This window comes from Amblyomma mixtum, chromosome 2, assembly GCF_055824585.1.
Source record: "Amblyomma mixtum isolate Tamu chromosome 2, ASM5582458v1, whole genome shotgun sequence".
Classification (NCBI taxonomy): Eukaryota; Metazoa; Arthropoda; class Arachnida; order Ixodida; family Ixodidae; genus Amblyomma; species Amblyomma mixtum.
This window is the reverse complement of record NC_143013.1, coordinates 78,499,912-78,518,783: the sequence shown is the minus strand read 5'-3', so window position 1 is coordinate 78,518,783 and position 18,872 is coordinate 78,499,912. Positions and strand designations below refer to the sequence as shown.

At 45.5% G+C, this 18,872-nt stretch overlaps 1 protein-coding gene and 1 non-coding gene across 2 annotated transcripts; one reads left to right on the top strand and one right to left on the bottom strand.

Moving 5' to 3' along the window:
- Window positions 1–733: 733 nt before the first annotated feature.
- por (Protein-serine O-palmitoleoyltransferase por) lies at window positions 734–18,152 on the bottom strand. The gene is made up of 11 exons (XM_089571924.1): window positions 17,773–18,152; window positions 14,614–14,809; window positions 12,037–12,080; window positions 11,662–11,962; window positions 9,527–9,637; window positions 7,869–7,969; window positions 7,273–7,352; window positions 6,469–6,532; window positions 6,320–6,405; window positions 4,116–4,223; window positions 734–975 (listed from the first exon to the last, which is right to left on the bottom strand). The coding sequence occupies exons 1-11, from the start codon at window positions 17,960–17,962 to the stop codon at window positions 877–879; spliced, it is 1,380 nt and encodes a 459-aa protein (XP_089428050.1). The 5' UTR covers window positions 17,963–18,152; the 3' UTR covers window positions 734–876.
- Window positions 10,586–10,657, top strand: TRNAM-CAU (transfer RNA methionine (anticodon CAU)). Its single transcript has one exon. It is a non-coding gene; the product is annotated as a tRNA-Met (tRNA).
- Window positions 18,153–18,872: the final 720 nt, after the last annotated feature.

Sequence of the window (18,872 nt, the reverse complement as noted above, 5' to 3'; positions counted from 1 at the left end):
CCTCTTATTTTGGTAGGCCTTACAGGTATAGGTTTGGCTTGGTTTGGTTTATGGGGTTTAACGTCCCAAAGCGACTAAGGCTATGAGAGATGCCGTAGTGAAGGGCTCCGGAAATTTCGACCACCTGGGGTTCTTTAACGTGCACTGACATCGCACAGTACACGGGCCTCTAGAATTTCTCCTCCAAAGAAATTCTAGCCGCCGCGGCCGGGATCGAACCCGCGTCTTTTGGGTCAGCAGTCGAGCACCATGACCACTGAGCCACCGCGGCGGTCTTACAGGTATAGTAAATTATGCGATCAGTTTTTCAAAAACAAAATTTGCTTGCAATATCGCTGCTTCTGTTCATAGCAGCGTTTTGTGGAAAAATCGTTTTAGTTCGAACCCACTGAACCAATATTCAAAGTCATTCGAGACTATTCGATTGAATTCAAAGCCAATTTTTATCAGTATTTGCATCGCAACCAAAAATTTGATATCTACACACCTCACTTATTTCAAATTATAAATGTCACAAATTGCTTGCTGAATCCTTCTTAAGTGGTTCAAATGTTGCTATGAAACTGGAACATTGATAATTGTTTCATGTCTGCTTCAGTGAGCCTCTTGCAGGGCCCGGCTTGGCTCTCTGTCTGGGCATCAATGTGGACTTGCTCCCACACTGCAATGCTCCACCCTGAATACCAAAAGTTTGGCCAACAAAAGTCAGCAAATGAGCACTCAAACACACAGAGAGATAACAAATAGAGTAAGTGCAAGGCATTAATAGCCAAGCAGATACCCCCTTTATTGCTCACAGATTCACAAAATGAGTAGGAATTCCAAGGCTTTGGCACACAGTGGGTTGCAGTGTGGCTCTGGCATCCAGGAACCTGTTCAGATGAGCAGGTAAAAGACGAATGTGGCCAGGGCCACCCAGTGACTGGCAAACTGCAGCTCGGACCATTTCCCCAGGGTGTGCTGCATGCTGTAGCCCTGCACCATGGCACACAGACAGTTAGCTACAGTGTTCACTGCGAGGTTGGTATTCTTTAAATTTCTCCCTCACAACAACAGCCCTACAGGGAACATCCAGCGAAAAAAAATGTTGGCACCTCCATTCCACATGTTTAAACTTAATACAAGTTTCCAGTCAAAACTGTCAATAATATGAGTTGCCTGTAACAACGAATTGCCTGTCTTAATGCGAGTTGTCCATAACAATGAATTAAAGTGAGAGAAGCCAACAGCCACAGAAACCAAGGAGCACAGGGGATTTTTTAATTAATTTATTTTTTTTGTGGTGTTGATCAAGTAAGAATATTACTGAATATGTTGTCGCTTAAAGCTAATTGATTAGAAAAGCAGAAGAAAAAACAACCACATGCCGCCGGTGGGATCCGAACCCACAACCTCCGAATTACGCGTCCAGTGCTCTACCTCTGAGCTACGGCGACGGCTGTCAAACCTTCTGCTTTCGGGGGTATTTATGTTCACAAATAACCAAACCTTGAGAGTGTTCGTCAGCGCCACCCACGTTTGTGAGCGGCGGACGTGGAACGTCCTCGCCGTAGCTCAGAGGTAGAGCACTGGACGCGTATTTCGGAGGTCGTGGGTTCGGATCCCACCGGCGGCATGTGGTTGTTTTTTCTTCTGCTTTTCTAATCAATTAGCTTTAAGCGACAACATATTCAGTAATATTCTTACTTGATCAACACCACAAAAAAAATAAATTAATTAAAAAATCCCCTGTGCTCCTTGGTTTCTGTGGCTGTTGGCTTCTCTCATATTTATAACGAGCCCCTCATTACCCTTCCCTTGTTTGCTTAATCAATTAAAGTATTATATAACAAAAAAAATAATAACACTTTGCGAATAAGGTCTGCTTGTGTGCACAGTCATGGGCAGTGATGAGGAAATTATACAAAAACTTGGAGTCCCAGCTTAAAATAATGCGGTGCAGTAGAAGCACCTAGGTGTCCGTGAGAGGCACAATGCTGTCTCATGGTGTGTATAGTATATCTCCTTACTATGCCTGTTCACATCCTACAAACTTCTAGTACACGTCTGTAGTACTTGGTTGGCTGATAGCTGTGGAACGCAGATTTCAATGTAGCACAAGCTGCACATAGTTTTCTTCACAGTCATCCATGCAATACAGTATATGGTGATGTGCATGACCAGATACCTTTGCACTGTAAAGCATGAAAGCGTACACATAAAAAAAAGCCTTCACTCAGCCATTGAACATTCCCATTGCCTTTTCACTGCTATCCTGCACTCAAAATACAGGGACCCCATTGGGCTCTGTGCATTTTTGCCATGTCCGCTGCCTGGCCAGTGAAAATACACTAAAAAAAAACTTGGGGCCCTTCATGCGATAGCATTTAGGTTGCCTGCGATGGTGTCTACAGTGAGTGTCTAATGTTGTTCTTGCTATTTCTTCCGCCAAAACTCCGGTGAGAACTGGTTCCACTGCCCTTATATGGTATGCATGAGTCATCACCTTCTAGAATGTTATCATGAGATTGTACTAGTCCACTTTAACCCACCCATTAATCCCCACTTATCCACTTTGATCCATTTGAGAGTTAGGCCTACTTCTAAAATTTTGGAGAGTCCTCTGGAATTTTTGGAGGAGGACCAAGTTCCAAATTTCAGGGGCCCTCAGATTTTCAAATTAGGCGCTGCCCTATGATTGGTCACGTAGGGTTGATGACGTCATGACCCTCTCAATCTCATTCATAGATTGTGGGGAGCCCTCATACCACTGCCGGCACAGTGGTGCAGCGGTTAGACGATGCGCCACTGCCCCGGCAGGTGGATTTTCCAAACACAGCCATTGGTGGGGCATGTGAGACCCAGGTTGCTTTTCCTGAGCTCCCGTAAGGTTCATGTGCAGTACCACAGGGAACAGGTGGCAACTGCATTGAATCTGGCAACTATGGGCAGTCTGCTCACAACATCCACAGCATCGCAGTGTCCACCTCGCATTCGGGATGTGTTGGGTTCGATCCCCAGTACTGGCGGGTCCCCATCAGCTTTCTAATAGGTACAAGATTTCCCCTGGTCTGGTGCTTGGCTTTTCTGGGGTGAAATGCTTGGGAAACGGGTCTTGGACTGAACTGTTGCACTGATGCGCCAGCAATCCGTTCCGGCTTCAAACAACCTAAATCCGCCTAGTGAGGTAAAGCCCACTCAGGTTCCTCGCAACCACCACAACCTGCCACAGTGGGCAAGTTGTGATGACTTCACAAGGTCACGGTGACCTCTCTCGACAAATCGGAGAATTTCATAACAGAGAAGCCAGCAATTTTTTTAGGTAAAAACCTAAATGCTGTCTCATTAAAAATTGACAAGACCCTCGATGATTACTTTGATGCTTTTGCTCTAATGAATGCTTTTACTGGGTGGATGGATATGGGCCAAAGAAGCGGGTTGAGGATGGTGGTGGTTGGGTGGGCAGCCCCCTGCCTAGGAGGGCAGGGTGGGGATTGGCTGGAGGGTGGTGCTTCTGGAGGGCAGCTGGCTTTCCTATTGTGTCCTTGAATTCAAGTTCACCGTCCCTTTTTCATTCTGCTGCTGCATGGGTTTCAAGTGGGTGGAAGCCTTGTGTAGGGTATAGGTAGGTGGGTTGGTAGTGGGTAGCTGTTCTATAGGGCAGAGTTGGGTGGTGCACGGTTCCTCTAGGGGATGAAGGTGCGCAGGGATGGGGAGGTGGATCGAGGATGGCGGCTTGTGGGTGGGCAGCCCCCTAGCTACACCCTAATCATGAATATGCCTATATGGGTGTAAAAAGGGAGTAAGCAGTCATCTAGCGCACTCTTTTATAAAAGGTGTGCGCTAGAGGACAACTTTACTCCCTTTTTACTCCTTTCTGTTTAGAGTGTAGGTGGGTGCAGTGGGGAGGTGGCTGGTGCTGCCACCATGGAGGCCCCGGCCACCAAGACTGGCGTTTTCGCAGAGTGACAGCAGCACTTCTTCCGCAGTAAAACAAGCTTACACTCTAGATAGACAAGATACCACACATTCGCACTCCTTCTTCGCACCACCGTTTTCCTCATTCGCTACATTTTCATCCTTCTCTGCCACTGCTCTGTCGCCGCGCTGCAATGCGAGGATGGGCAACACCCCACCTGCTCTTGCAGGGCCTCGCTGTCAAACATGAGTCCCAGGTAGGCCAGGTGAAAAGCTGCCAGCAGGCCCAGAGCTAGGTTGGCACCACGGACACCCCAGTTGTTGGCCTGCGCACAGACGAAGACTCAAGCAATCAAAACTTTATAGCTGCAGCTGCTGCAGTCAGTGTGCTGAGGGATAAAGCCGCACTGAAAAGCTAAACACATCTGTAGGACAAGATAACCAGATTTGTGACATTCTCTAACAGCCACTTCTAATGATCATATGCAACAACCACATAATCATCTTCAACAGCAAGTGAGGCATCTGTCGAGCTGATACCATTCCACTCATCAGAAGCTTTAGGACCACGGTGTTCGAGGTTTAACGTTATTGCACCCTTCGGGATCATAATGCGGATGCAGTGCTGCTACAAGCCTCCTTGAGTCCTTGCCTTGACATCTTTCGTCACATGCAGTTAGGCTTCAGTGTGACAACATTCTTCAGGGCTACCTCAAGATTTGCCTTTATTCGTACTTGCAGGATCGATCTAAATGAAATTTAAAGGGACACTGAAAAGAAATTGAAGTTGGCTTGTATCGACAGAATACCAGCTCCTGATTACAAAAACGCCACTCATACTGACAACAAAGCTCTTGTAACGTAGAAAAGAGCAAGAACCAAAATACAGATATTGCCGCCACAGGCCAAACTGGCAAGTACAAGCGTGCTGACGTCATAGGACAAAGCAGTGTTGCTAGAACCAATGGTTCTAGTAACGCTGGGACACGAGAAGCCACAAATCACTGAGGCGCAGCCAATGCATGCGCAAATCTCCTTAACGTCGCCAGATGGCGCCACGTACCCGGCAGCTACGCGCGCGCCTGCAGCATCGGGACCAATCAGCGCCTGCTCACTGGCGTTAGGCGGGCTCCCGGTATTACGTTAACGGTAACAAGGTACACGGTATGCTAAAGGTGTCTATGTGCGAGAACTTCGTTGATGACTTCGAGAGAACGGGATCCATCGTAACGCTGGAAAAACGCCGGTGCAAACGTAAGCGAAGTGACTGTAGCGACGGCCGCAATAGCCGATAGATGCCTTCAACGTGCGGCCGGCGGTAGCTTTCTTTTCGGCTACTGCCAGGCCGCACTGCTGGCTGCCAGAAATCACGGAGTCTGTGTTACGTCATGTTCACATCATGTTTCACGTCACTTAGTCCTGTGTCGTCATAAGAGAATCCCAAGTTTGAATCAGAGCGGCGGGAAAAACTTTTTCAACTTCGAATCCAAATTTCTTAGAAATAAAGGCATCTTTCGCTGCCGGCCAAGTGGCAACAAAGCCATGACATGCCGAACTACCGGATTTTGCTATAAAAAAAATATTAATAGTGCTCTCCTCACTGTCCCTTTAAAATTACACTGAGCTCAGCACATGAGCTCTGGTCCTCTACGTGATAATATCACTATCACAGGCTGTCAAGCTGTGCTTGGCACCCCAAATATGTCAGAAAAGAACTGAGCTGACAACATTGATAAACTCCTAAAAAAAAAAGACGCCCAGGCTTAGCTTGGTCAAGCCAAGAATGCGTTGCATATTGCGCGGTCTTTTTGCGCGAGGTATTGCTTGGAGGCACTCGATTTTCTCAGCAGCTTTTCCTCCGTGACGTATGGATGGATGGATGGATGGATAGGAGTGCCCCCTTTGAAACGGGGCGGTGGCAACCGCCACCATGCTCAGCCGTCTTTTTTTATTTTTTTTTATTATTTTTTTTCACTAGTTTTGGTGACGTCACGTCATGCGGTTTGGTGGCTGCCCCGCTGCGCCCAAGGGCTGAACTGAGTGATTGCAATATGCTATGCATAAAACCATTACTAGGTGCTCCAAGATGTACCACTCCCAAGACGAATTATTTCCCAGATGTACCACTACCAAGTTGTACCCACCATACAGCGGAGTACCAAAGTTTTGCAGCCACCGCAAAGTCATTCCAAACTTTGAACTGTATAAAGCATAACAGCCAGAAACGCTTTTTTTTTTTTGAGGAGACAATTTGAAGCACAGCTTAAAAGCCTAGTCTTCAGTTTTCACAGAATTTTCTCGAGCTGAAATATTAACAAGTCCCAAAAGGAGTTTTTAGCATGGTGAATGTTTAGCAGACGAGCACATGGACAAAACAAAAATAAAATCCCACAAATTCAACCCAAGAATGAGGAGGGCTTACCCGAAGTTTGTGCTTCTCGCAGTCAGGTCGGCACGGACGAGCTCCGACACAAGCACTGTAAACTTGGCTCAACTTTTGCCGCAACACTGCACACAATTGGCCCCGTTAGTAAGACCTCTCGCCAAAGACACTGATCCACTGTTCCTTACCATACTCAGCGTAGCTGTAAAGAGCTAGCGACAGCAGCACTGCAGCCAATTGGAAGTTGAGGCCCTGGGATTGAAGGCAAGAGAACAGCATGACACATGCCTTTTAGCCATGTTGAACAAAAATCAGAGCCCAAAAACCAAGACCAACAGACAGCCACACGATAGCACAGTGTGTGGTATTTAATACAACTTTCTTCTGAACAGCATCAAAACCTATATGAGGCAGTATACTGCAGGAGCTGAAAAAAAGTGGTATGGTTTTAACGTAGTTAAACCTAGCAGACTTTTGAAAGCATATGTTCATTGTTTGCCTCTTCTTTCTGGCATCTACATGTGCAAGCAATCGCATTTCTCGCCCTTCATCTTCACACCTTCTCCACTCGACGGAAGCTGGCATGACGCCCCCCTCCCATTGCCTACAGCTTGCAACGCTCCTCCGAACTAACCCCTGCTTACCCGAGTTACTCCTAGGCTTCACACAAGATTCCTGGTTGGGTTTGACCCTGTTGAGTACAGTGCTTTCACTTTAAAACAGGAAGAAAAAAAAAAGGAAAGGAGGTGGTACAATGAGCGAGTGCTGTGTGGACCTGTTCAAGACACCCAACAGAAAGCCAGGCTTTTGATGGCACTTCTTATTTTTCCCCTCTTTTTATAGCAAGCAATTTCTTTACACCTTAACCTAGTTTTTCAACATTCTAAAGCACAGCCCTAAAGAGCAGGAAAAATGCAGGAAGATATAGCACAGTGTGTTTTCGGCCTTGCAGGTATGACAAAAGAAGGTAGCATTCAATCTAAAGCACTCACATGGAGGAGAGCACTGGTCGCATATGTCAGCAACAAGGCACCAAGGTTGCCCAAACCTGGCCGGGAAACCTGGAAGACATCTGCATCCAAAGAGTCGATAAATGGGGAATTCAGAAACATCGTCACAAACGAAACTGCATGACACAAATACAATCAGGAAGGACACGTGCTAACACAGTTTTGCAACTAGCATTTTAGTGAAATAAAAAAATTTGAAGCAGCATTCACATAATGTGAAATGAACTGCAGCTTTAGCTCTATGTGTAAGGGAAATGTGGAAAAAGATTATGACCAGACAATGTGTTTGAGGCTCAGTTGCAAGCTTATTTAACTGCAACGACAGTTAAACGAGTGATGTGACTAGTTTAAAAATGTGACCGATGAGATTGATCCATCCAACCTTGTATGTGATGACGTGGTATTATGCGCAAAGGTTGTCTATAACAGCCGATGCTGTAAAATGGTCTTGCCATATATGTTGTGGAGAATGCAAGCCTTCATATTTTTTTCTCAGGCACAAGGATATCTGTTATAAGCATCTAAGCAACCTTCTACCTCAGTTACACTGCCTCCTCACCCCGCGGCACCCCACTTACAGTGCTTGAGCCAAGTGTGCATGGCGCGATTCCAGTGCACCACCACTTGAACCAATGACCGGGGTAGCTCCACGTCCAGCGGGGAGCACAGCTGCAGTTTCCTGCACAACACAGGCACAACACTGCATTCACCACCATCCTTCGCAGAGAAGATCTTTTTTTTGAGTGACGCAGTACGAGGCTGTGCAATGATTTATGGAGGCATGGAAATTCAGGTTCCCACACCCACAGCAGCTGTAGCTATAGCTCCGTACTTACGAGGGTTACTTCCGCCTAGTATGACAGTGCTTATGCGCAGCGTCTGGAAAAAGAGATGCAAGAAGAAAAGCCAAGGCAGCGCAGTATAAAATAGCCTATTTGGAAGTATTAGAACATTGTGTATCCCCTTCAGGCACTGTGCGCACAACACTATCAAATCTCCCTATACAAGGCATAATTTCCACCAAAGTGGAAGCGAAAATTCCGCTGTAGTCTGAAAATTTTTTGTAGAAAGGTTTCGAGTCAGGCATGCGAAATTAATGCAGGAGTTGGCTTTTTTAAAAGGATGGTGCTGCACTTTACAGTAACTCTGGTACGGCTCCGATGAGTGTTACTTTTGATTCGCTTGTTTTGCAAGCATAAACGCTTCAAGGTGCCTAAAACCTGCTGATATGTTTACATAACTACTTAGCATTATGACACAAATGAGTCAAAAGAAGTGGAATTGAAACTTTGAAAATAGTGTTGAGTCACGATGTGGACATACAAGGACCTGAGAGAAAATACAAAAAGTAAATGGGGAAGGTTGGAATTTTTTTCCTATGCAATTTTGGCATCCTCCACACAAAAGTCTGAAATTAAATTTTCTACCCCCCCCCTGGACCATAATTCAAGCCTGAAAGGGATATGGCCTTCTGACCATACCACACACAAAGTATGACAAGTGGGAAATAGCTAAAACATATTTCAGTCTAGGAGCTTGTGAATTTGACCTGGCTGGAGATAAAGAGCCTGTTTTTGTTGCCATCCTCAGGCGCCAAATAGCACTTTGCTGCCTACATGACTTCACTACATAGCCTCTATGCCCTTCAATTAACACCCCATACCTATGAATGCTGATGTGACCAATGTCTCCCACTACTGTTCTCATACATCTCTTCATTATTCAGCTAAAGAAACTCACAAGCTAATATCTTTATGCCACTACTGCTTTAATCCAACCTTTTAATGCATTTTCTCTTTTAAAAACTATTTGCGATCTAGTATGGCCATTCTTGACAGTTCTTGTGACCATACTAAAACTGTACTCTTATTCATAGATAATACCAGTGGCAATGGTTTACAAAGTGAAAAGGTCATAAGAGCAATCTAAATTTTCAGCTCCTTCATTACACAGGCAGAAATTGAGAGGTGCATTGCTGCTGTCACACATGCAGACTGCGTGCCTCAATTCCACATTTCATTCTTGGGCTGTAATGACGTTCAGTTTTGTTCACAAATCCTGTATCTATATGCTTTTGTCCTTAATACCTTAGTGCATAGTTAAAAGCAGTAACAAAGTGGTCTCTATCAAAGGCCACAGAGAGAAACAGATGTTTTGGAAGGCCCCATTCCCGTTCACAGTGGAGGGCGTAATACAGTGCCAAGCTGCAGCTAATAATGAGGGCAGAATGACTTGCCAGGATCCGTCGTGACTGACACCCGCTGCCACAGCGCTGGCCTCAGACAGGAAAGTGATGAAATAGTGGCTGAAACGGAAGGCTAGCGCATCCCGGTATGCAGCCAGCCATCTGCAAAGTCAGTTTGTTGAATACAGAATGTTAACAACACTTAAATGAACTTTGAGCAAGAAAATAATACAGTGAAAAGGCTAACACTCAATTTCAACCTCATCTCTGAATGTAGGTGTGAGCATGAAGTCCTTGAAATGCATAGCTTAGTACCAGGCTATGTTAAAACTGGGTCTTTAAGAAGTTTTCTATTAATGATGTCACAACAGTGAAATTTTCCAGAAACATTTATTTTTGTGTGCTCATTCTAAATATTCATTTAATTTCATGTAAAGCAAGTCCTTGCGTGCTTATGTAGTACGTTATGCAAGTTATTTACCAAGAACTTTTTAAAGAAATTTTCCTGCAGGGAACTTGCTAAAATGCACGCCACTGGTTTCTCTTGACATCAAGGTATGCAACAAATGTAAAATTATTATTGTGCCTACCACAGAACTAGAGTTATAGCGCTCTAAAGTTGCTATTTCATAAACAGGAATGCCAACTTTTCTTCCCATTTCTGAAGTGACAACTTCAAAACCAAAAAAATCAACTTCTGCAACAAGCAGGATGATCAGTTTACTCTTATTGAATTTGTTGATGCCAAGAGGAACCAATGGCATGCATTTTAGCAAGTTCGATAGAGCAAAGTTTCTTAAAAGCCCTTGACAAACAAACTTGCATATTTTCATCAGTGCATAAGGTGTTTTACATGAAATTAAGTGATACATTTAGAGTCAGCCTGCAAAAATGTACGTTCCCTCGAAGATTTTGTAGCTGCGAGAGAATTTATAAACATTTTTTTCTAAGGCCATCTTCCCCCTTAACACTGAGCCACTGAAGAATGTCTTTGCGGTACTCAGGACGTTCTACGTCCGCCGCTTCTGAACGTGGGTGGCGCTGATGAACACTCTCAAGGTTAGGTACTTTTAATCATATATACCCCCGAAAGCAGATGATTTGACAGCCGTCGCCGTAGCTCAGAGGTAGAGCACCGGACGCATAATTCGGAGGTCGTGGGTTCGGATCCCACCGGCGGCATGTGGTTGTTTTTTCTTCTGCTTTTCTAATCAATTAGCTTTAAACGATAACATATTCAGTAATATTCTAATTGATCAACACCACAAAATAAATAAATTAATAAAAAAAAATCCCCTGTGCCCCTTGGTGTCTGTGGCTGTTGGCTTCTGTCATATTTATAACGAGCCCCTCATTCTCCTTCCCTTGTTTACTTATTTGTGTAACAAGTGTAGCCTTGCCTCACTCTCACAGGTCACAATGAAAACAATGTTGTATTCCAATATGGTATCAAATTCTTCTGGTAGCCCAGACTAAAGCAATCCAGACAGGCCACTAACAGAGAGGTGCACTCGGTCTTCTTTAATTCTGCAAGTTGTGACGTTTGCTTACTGATGGCTGCCAAAAACTGCCACAAGACTTCAAAAGCACCTTCTTCGCCAAACTGTTGGTGTTTAACCATAACCATACTATGGAGAGGTTTCAATAGCCATGTCATGTTGCATCAACACAGAGGGGCTCAGACTATAATGACCTGATAATCTAACACCAAATGAGTCACAACACTTTTTAATTCACAGTCACTAACACAAGATGGTAGCAGGTGTTCAGTGTGGTTGGATTTAATGTGTCGCCTTGTCATATATCGTAGGCAATGCTAACAACAGCACGGGGAGAAATGGAGATCCATCTTATAACCATCTTGGTCATTCCTTACTGCAAAAGGGTTAGGGTTAACATCGCAGAACAAGTTTCTCTTTGGTCCAGGAGTGCAAACAGGCTCAATGTGAACACAAGCTGAGCTAGGTTCACTCTGGATATTAACTGTCTAATTAGTACAATACACCACAAGTGACTGCACAGTGATTGAGCAGGACTTGCGAGCGGGCACTAGTTGCACAGCACTTGCATACAATGCAATCGTTAAGACTATATCCTGAACGGATCATCAGACAAGCCCAGTCATTTTGCAGCCATTAGAATAACATTAGAGGGCTGGGCACAGTGTGTCACAGCAGAAGCCTTGCCTGAGGCCCAGAGTATTGGACAGGAGCCAGGTTGACCAGCAGTTGGAAACGGTCAGGCAGGTGTAGGACAGCACCAGGCTGCGGCCCAGCGCAAGCAGCCAGGGCCCGAACCCAAGGCTCGCCAAAAGTGTGGGCTCCAGGCTTCTGGAGTACGCCTCATAGCCAACCCAGGGCCCAAAGGGTGCAGTGCCCGCATGCAGCAGGTAGCCCAGCATGGCCATGGGACCCGGCAGTCCCAGCCGGCCTCGGTCTAGGTCGACAGCCAGCGACACCAGCTTCATGCACAGCACCAGCTGGCATCCTGCACCCCGTCACCCAGGAAAGGCACTGTTGTGGCTGTCCCAGACAACCTTCGCTGCCTAACAGGTATCCTACCTCGAACTTGGTGCCAAGACGTGGGCTCCACCAGCCGTAGCTCACTGCAAGGAAGGTGCCACAGCAATACTTAGTTCCATGAGACCCGCTGCGAGGCTCAAAACAAAGCCAATCATGAATGGCAGAGTACCTGCTGAAGTCAGCGCCCCTGCCACCTTTTCGTTGTAAGTGGGTGCCTTTATTACGCACTGCTTTACTATACCGAATATGTGTGGCTTTAGTAGAGCGTGAACGCATGTGCCTCGAGGCATGCTTGGCGAGTGGTATTGTAAAGCATAGCAAAGATTTCTCCCCAGATCACAAGACTGCACCGTAACATGCAGCCTAGTGAGCCTTGCCCTGTAAGCCTTGTGTGTTATAACACTGAGGTGAGCAGGCGAGGATGACAGCTACCAGGACGCATCAGTGTTCATGTTCTTTGCCGCAGATGATGCAAACGCGCAACTGTTTTGCGAACGGACGTGTCTCCCAGCAGTTCTGCGTTCTCTATCTCTACATCACAGTCCATGAAACGAAAATTGAAGGCAAGAAAAAAGTGCCTTAATAAATTATTTAAAGTGCACTGGAGCATATCTTCAGCTGTTATAATAATCTTAACGTCCTCAACTGTTATCAGTAAAAAAAGAAAGAAAAAGGAAAAAGAAAACTGAAATTTTGATGCCGTTACTCCTGCAGGAATAACTGCAGAACAATTTCTATCAAAAGTTCTATTTTGCACCTGCTGTTTATTATGTGCATGAGTGCACACACATTGCTCTATGTGTCCATACCTGACAAGCACTTTCACCAAGGAGGAATGCTTTGTCAGCCTGTGTCCCGCATCCAAGCTTCTGCCCGAATCAGCACAACAAGGATGAGCATCTGATATAACTGAACCCAAACTGACCGAACATCACAGTATAGCTCCTAGGAACTACCATGTCACTCCTTTCTCTCAGTACCTTATGGACGCAGGTACTTGGAGGCTAAGTTTTACTGGTTAGCATTAGGCAGTAGATCTGACGGTCAACAGTGGTAGGCCTAACTCAATGGAGTGAAATGCGAACCCTGTGCACTGAGATTTGCGTGCATGTTTAACCCTTTCACTGCCAGGTTTTTTTACTCACATCTGCACACACCCTGCCGGGTTTTTTTTGCATGTTAGTTTCCTGGAAATTTTTTTCTAGTAACGCACTAAAATGCTCTGCAGGACATGTAGACATGTTTATTCAGGATAATCTTATAGATATTAGTTGTAATGAATCAAATCTTCCAGCACCAATCTGGCCTGTCGGATTTCCTCTTCTTACGCGGATTTTTCGGTGGCAGGGGGACTTCATCGCTGTCATCACTCGACAAGGCACTTAGGTGGGCTCCTTCCTCGTTCTCATTATCATTGGACTCTGAATTCACAAGCAATTTTGAATTTCTTTGTCCGTCAAAGCGCGGACGAGTGTGGCACATAGCCTCATGGCTGCTGTGCGCAGACCAAAACGAAGTGACTCGGATGTGGAAACATGGGCGCCATCTGTTGTTTAAAATTTACCCTACAAAATCTATGAATTTACGGAGTCTCTCCATAGATGGCAGTACATGTTTCCATAGTTTTCTTTTACACGAGTATTATCGGGAGCGGCAGGGGGTGAGTTAAAAAGCCAAAACGAGTTAACTCGGGAGAGGCAGGGGGTGTGCATATGTGGTAGCCCGAGTTATCTCGGAAGTGGCAGATTAAAGGGTTAATGGGCCCTAAGCCTTTCCATGAGATCGGCAAAGGGCTGCAACATCGACATCTTGCATGGGAACATCTCAGCCAAGCTAACAGCATTATCAAGCACATACAACCCACAAAAGGAATACAAACTTGTGGCTCTCCCATAACTTCACCACGGCTCAGTACTGCAGCCAGAGTTGGAGGCTAGTGCCCGCACTAACCCATGCCACTGTGATTGTTGTCGCTAATGGTAGCGAGGAACAGGCTGCCAAGGGCAACAGCATTAGTCATGGCCTTGGTAAGCAGGGTAATTGCTCCAAAGGAATGAGTTGGGAAAAACAGCAGGAGCTAAATATTGTGCATTTATTATCCTTGCCCCCCGTTGCACATTTCAGAAAAATTATTATAGCAAAGCATCATCCGTAAGGCGCCCTCCAAAAAAATTCACATGACTAACAAGGGGGTGGTTCAGGCTGCCTTGTATAAAACCGAAGTAACCTAGCCACTCAAATTTAATCTGCGGCCCTGCACTATGGCATCATACACAGCCCATTACTAGCCACTCAAATTTAACCTGCGGCCCTGCACTATGGCATCATACACAGCCCATTACGCAGCATTCAAACACAAATACAATGTACTCATTGTGTCCATAGACGTAGACTTTGAACACTAAAAACATTTCTGAATCTTCAGAGTTAGCACAGTTTCAAAGCAGTTAAACACACATTATTCCCTTTTATTTTTTTTTTCCAGTTGCTATTAATGTGTTCAATATCAAGTCCTACACATAGAGGCACAGTTTGCTTATAAACTTGCTCCTGTTCCCAATCCAAAGCATACAGAAGTCTTGTCATGCACATGATCCACATAAACAAACAACTCACCAGGCAACAACAAACACGGCGACCAGCAGGGCAGATGCAAGGCCACGATGCTGGCGGAGTCCAGTCAGCAGGACAGTCCCTAGCAGTGCCAAGCCAGCCACATAGGCCGTCAGGTGACCAACCAAGGCATACAAGCAGATCAGGCCAAGGAGTGCAGACAATGTGTGCACCCACACACCACCAGCTGACAGCAACCCTGCCATTTAACAATGAAAAGGCATTACGAAACTGCAGCCGAAAGATGTCACATAGCAATAATATGTTTTGGTGGACCATGGTTTGGTTTGGTTTATGGGGTTTAACGTCCCAAAGCGACTCAGGCTATATGAGAGACGCCGTTGTGAAGGGCTCCGGAAATTTCGACCACTTGGGGTTCTTTAACGTGCACTGACATCGCACAGTTACACGGGCCCCTAGAATTTCGCCTCCAAAGAAATTCAACCGCCGCGGCTGGGATCGAACCCACGTCTTTCGGGTCAGCAGCCGAGCACCATAACCGCTGAGCCACCGCGACGGCTCAAGATGAGTCTGCTTACACCAAAAAGGCTTCAACCCTCCTTTCTTCGTCATCATCTTTTACCAGTTTTCAGCACCAATATTCTGCAACTACTTTAAGCTGCACACTAAAATTCATTTAAAAACAGCAAAATTTTCGGTTGGAATATATCAAAGAAGCTCCAAGAGGTCCTCCTGAATACATTCTAGACACTGCTCTGTCACAGTGCTGAATTTTGCAGCATGAAACCATAAAAATAAGTGCAATGTTACATGTGTTTGTATTTCACACAAGAAGCACATTTAGTCAAGAAGTGGTTGGTTTGGTTGGTTTATGGGGTTTAACGTCCGAAAGCGACTAAGGCTATGAGGGACGCCGTAGTGAAGGGCTCCGGAAATTTCGACCACCTGGGGTTCTTTAACGTGCACTGACATCGCACAGTACACGGGCCTCTAGAATTTCTCCTCCAAAGAAATTTAACCGACGCGGCCGGGATCGAACCCGCGTCTTTCGGGTCAGCAGCCGAGCACCATAACCACTGAGCCACCGCGGCGGCACTTTAGTCAAGAAGTAAATTTGCCTAATTTGGTGTTGAGGAATTGTCTGAAAGAATTGCTGAGGCTAGCTGAAATGTTTTAAGCTAAACTATTTTTACACTTGAAAGCAAGAAAAAGAAACACAAAAGCACATTGATGCTTCCTTACCTACTTCTGATGATTACATAACTGTTTCTAGCTTTCATGTGCCAAAATATGCGAGCCTTGACATTATCATTATTTGTGCATGCTTTTAGCAATTATGTGTGTCCTTTGCTTTATTACTGCACAAAATGTGTGATTTATTCTGCACTCATGAAAAACAAGGCACACTGTTCCAATGGCACGATAATAATAATGGCATGAGGAGCAAATATCACACCACTGTAGACTACCACTTTGAAAGTATGTACCATGGGAGAGATGCCTTGGGTAATAATGATGAAAAGGATAACATAATGTGCAGCCTTATGACAGAAAGCTGGTAGTATTAGACAAATGAATACATATGAGCTATGAGTTTTTACTCCCACCTCCTCATGAGTCAGACTTATGTTTCAGTGCACAAGCAGGTCTAGTAAATACCTCCTGAATACAAAATGGGGCCTCTGTTGTAATGGTCAGTACTTCACAGATAATCAACAATGAGTACCAGCAATTAGCAGAAGCAAAAAGAAAAGGAAAAGCAATCAATAAGTGAAAATGCAAGAATGACAACCTGGAGACAGATGCCGATGGCCAAACGGCAACAGTCATGTGCACAAAGTTTGGTTTATGGTTTGGTTTACGGGGACAACGTCCCAAAGCGACTCAGGCCATGAGGGACGCCGTATTGAAGGCCTACGGAAATTTCAGCTACACAGGGTTCTTTAATGTGCATTTACATCACATAGCACACGGGCCTCTAGCATCTCGCCTCCATCGAAATGCAACCACTGAGGCCGGGATCAAACCCGCCTCTTTCGGGTCAGCAGCCAAGTGCTATAACCACTGAGTCACCATGGTAGCACATGCTGTGGGACTGCCCTGGCTACCATGAAGTCAGGAGAAAGCATCTCAAGACACAAGTCACTAAATACCGTGAATGGACTACACACCAAGCAACGATGCCTGGGCTTAACCCACACTGCTGTCCCTCTGGGAATTTGCACGCGAGGCACGCACTAACTGTCAAATGTAATCTCCCTGCCCTGCCTGCCCTCTACATAGGCTTCCATGCCAGCCTTATTCTAATAAAAAATACTCAAGTGAAAACACTGAGTGCCGATGCTCTCTCAAATTCAGCAGCACATGAGCGACTTTACGAGACTATACAAAATTTTCTTTTGTCATGTAGAATCATGAAAGCAGTCAGCACTAACACTGCATTGAATTAAGTAGCTGTGAAATCAAATGCTTCTTCAGCCTTCTATGCCCTTTTCTAAGAAATTATCAGGGTGCCATTATCCCTCCAGGCAAGCAACGACCTTTAGCAGACCTAGGCAAAGGTCTGCCACGCCAGTGTGGTGGCTTGTCGACATCAGCTAGCAACTTTTAAATATGCTTTGCAGTCAAGGGCGGATTTATGGCGGCGCGGAGGGGGCGCCAGGCGAGTTTTACATAGGGAAACCAGGGCGATTCCTAAAGTCCAAGTGACCGTTCCTTCCAAGAATAAACTCTAAATCCGCTCGTTTGCTGTATTTCCTTGCAAGCATTTTCTTTTGCTAGCATTCCCTAAGAATATTTTCCACATATTGGTTAGTTTCTTTTTTGTGTGCGTGTGCAAGCGCAATTCCCGACACACCGTGATCACCGTTCTTTGTAATCACTGAAGTGGTGTACTTTACTTTTATTTGCAAGTTTAGCTTTCTTACTATAGCAGCTTTCTTTTATTTCTTTTTTACACATGACTGCTAGCATGCAATTCTTCCACGCAGCAGTTTACACAACCTAATATTTTTTCTCCCCCACTTTCGCATGCTGCCCTGACTCATGACTGCTTTTCCGTCGGTACATGCCCCTGTCCGTCAAAAATCACGTCGCGCTAGATACAGCCAGACAACGTAACAGCGGTAAACTTATCAGTTATTATAACTGGCATGACCTCACTCTAACAACCGCGCAACGAGCAACATTTTCCACACTCACTAGCGCTGACGACGGTTCTGAGGAGCAGACAGGCAGGTAGCAAAACCGCTGCCGCGCGTAGCCCATCGCGCAGCGTTGGGACGAGGCAGTGAGTGTACAGATCGCTTAGCGCGACGACATCGCCAGTTTCTTCATCGTCGAAGTAGTACTCCTCGTCGGGGAAGTCCTCATCATCGTAGTCGAAATCCATCTGCCGCAGTCACAACGACACGCAGTCATTACCGATGGGTGAGCACTCTTCCTGGCGTTGACTGCGGCAAGAAAGAGCACAGCGGACGTCGCTGCAGCTGCAACCAATTAAGAATAGAAAGCTGCGCTCGCAACTCCGACGTCAAATCCATGAATGTCAACTGCTCCTTCGGAATGAATGCGGCCATCCCGCCCGTCAGGGTTGCTGCTGAGAGCGGGCGAATTTTGTCAAAACTAGCCAAAAACTAGCAGTACGAGCAGTGCGAGCTGACAACAATAATAAAATCTGAATACCAAAGTACAACATTACAAATAATATAACAAATCACTCGAATACGAGCAGAAGTAATGCGTTTTTTGCATAACTGTACTTGCCGCTGCTGGTAGCTGCTGATAGGCTGCTCTTGCTGGCGCGCTTATTTGAGAGTGGATATCCGCGTTACTTCAAATTTTGTTTCATTACCCGCAGTAAGGAGTCTACCGTTATTCTGGCAAGCTGTGGAACATCTTTTCAGCGAAGAAAGGATTCACAGCCGCTACCGCTCATAAGAGACCGCGCTTGGCGCTATGACAGCCGCCCGACTTCAATACTGTTAACCTGTGGGAGAACTTAGCTGTCCGTGTTAAATCATGGAATCTTCACGCACAGGCTTCTCCAGACGCGTTCTTTTGAAGCTTTTCTTTAATCCTTTCTTTTAATATAAAGCATGCATTCACAAAAAAAAATCTGATGTTCATAAGCGCTCAGAAAATTTCGGAGGGTGTTCTGACACCGAAACTGAATGTTCTGAATGCCTTAGGGAGCAGGGGGAAGGAGGGTATCTAATCTTATTTTTTTTTTACATTAGGGTTTGTGGTGGCGGTGGTGATGATAAGGCTGTTGTTTTATTTTAAAAGGTGCGTTTTGCAAA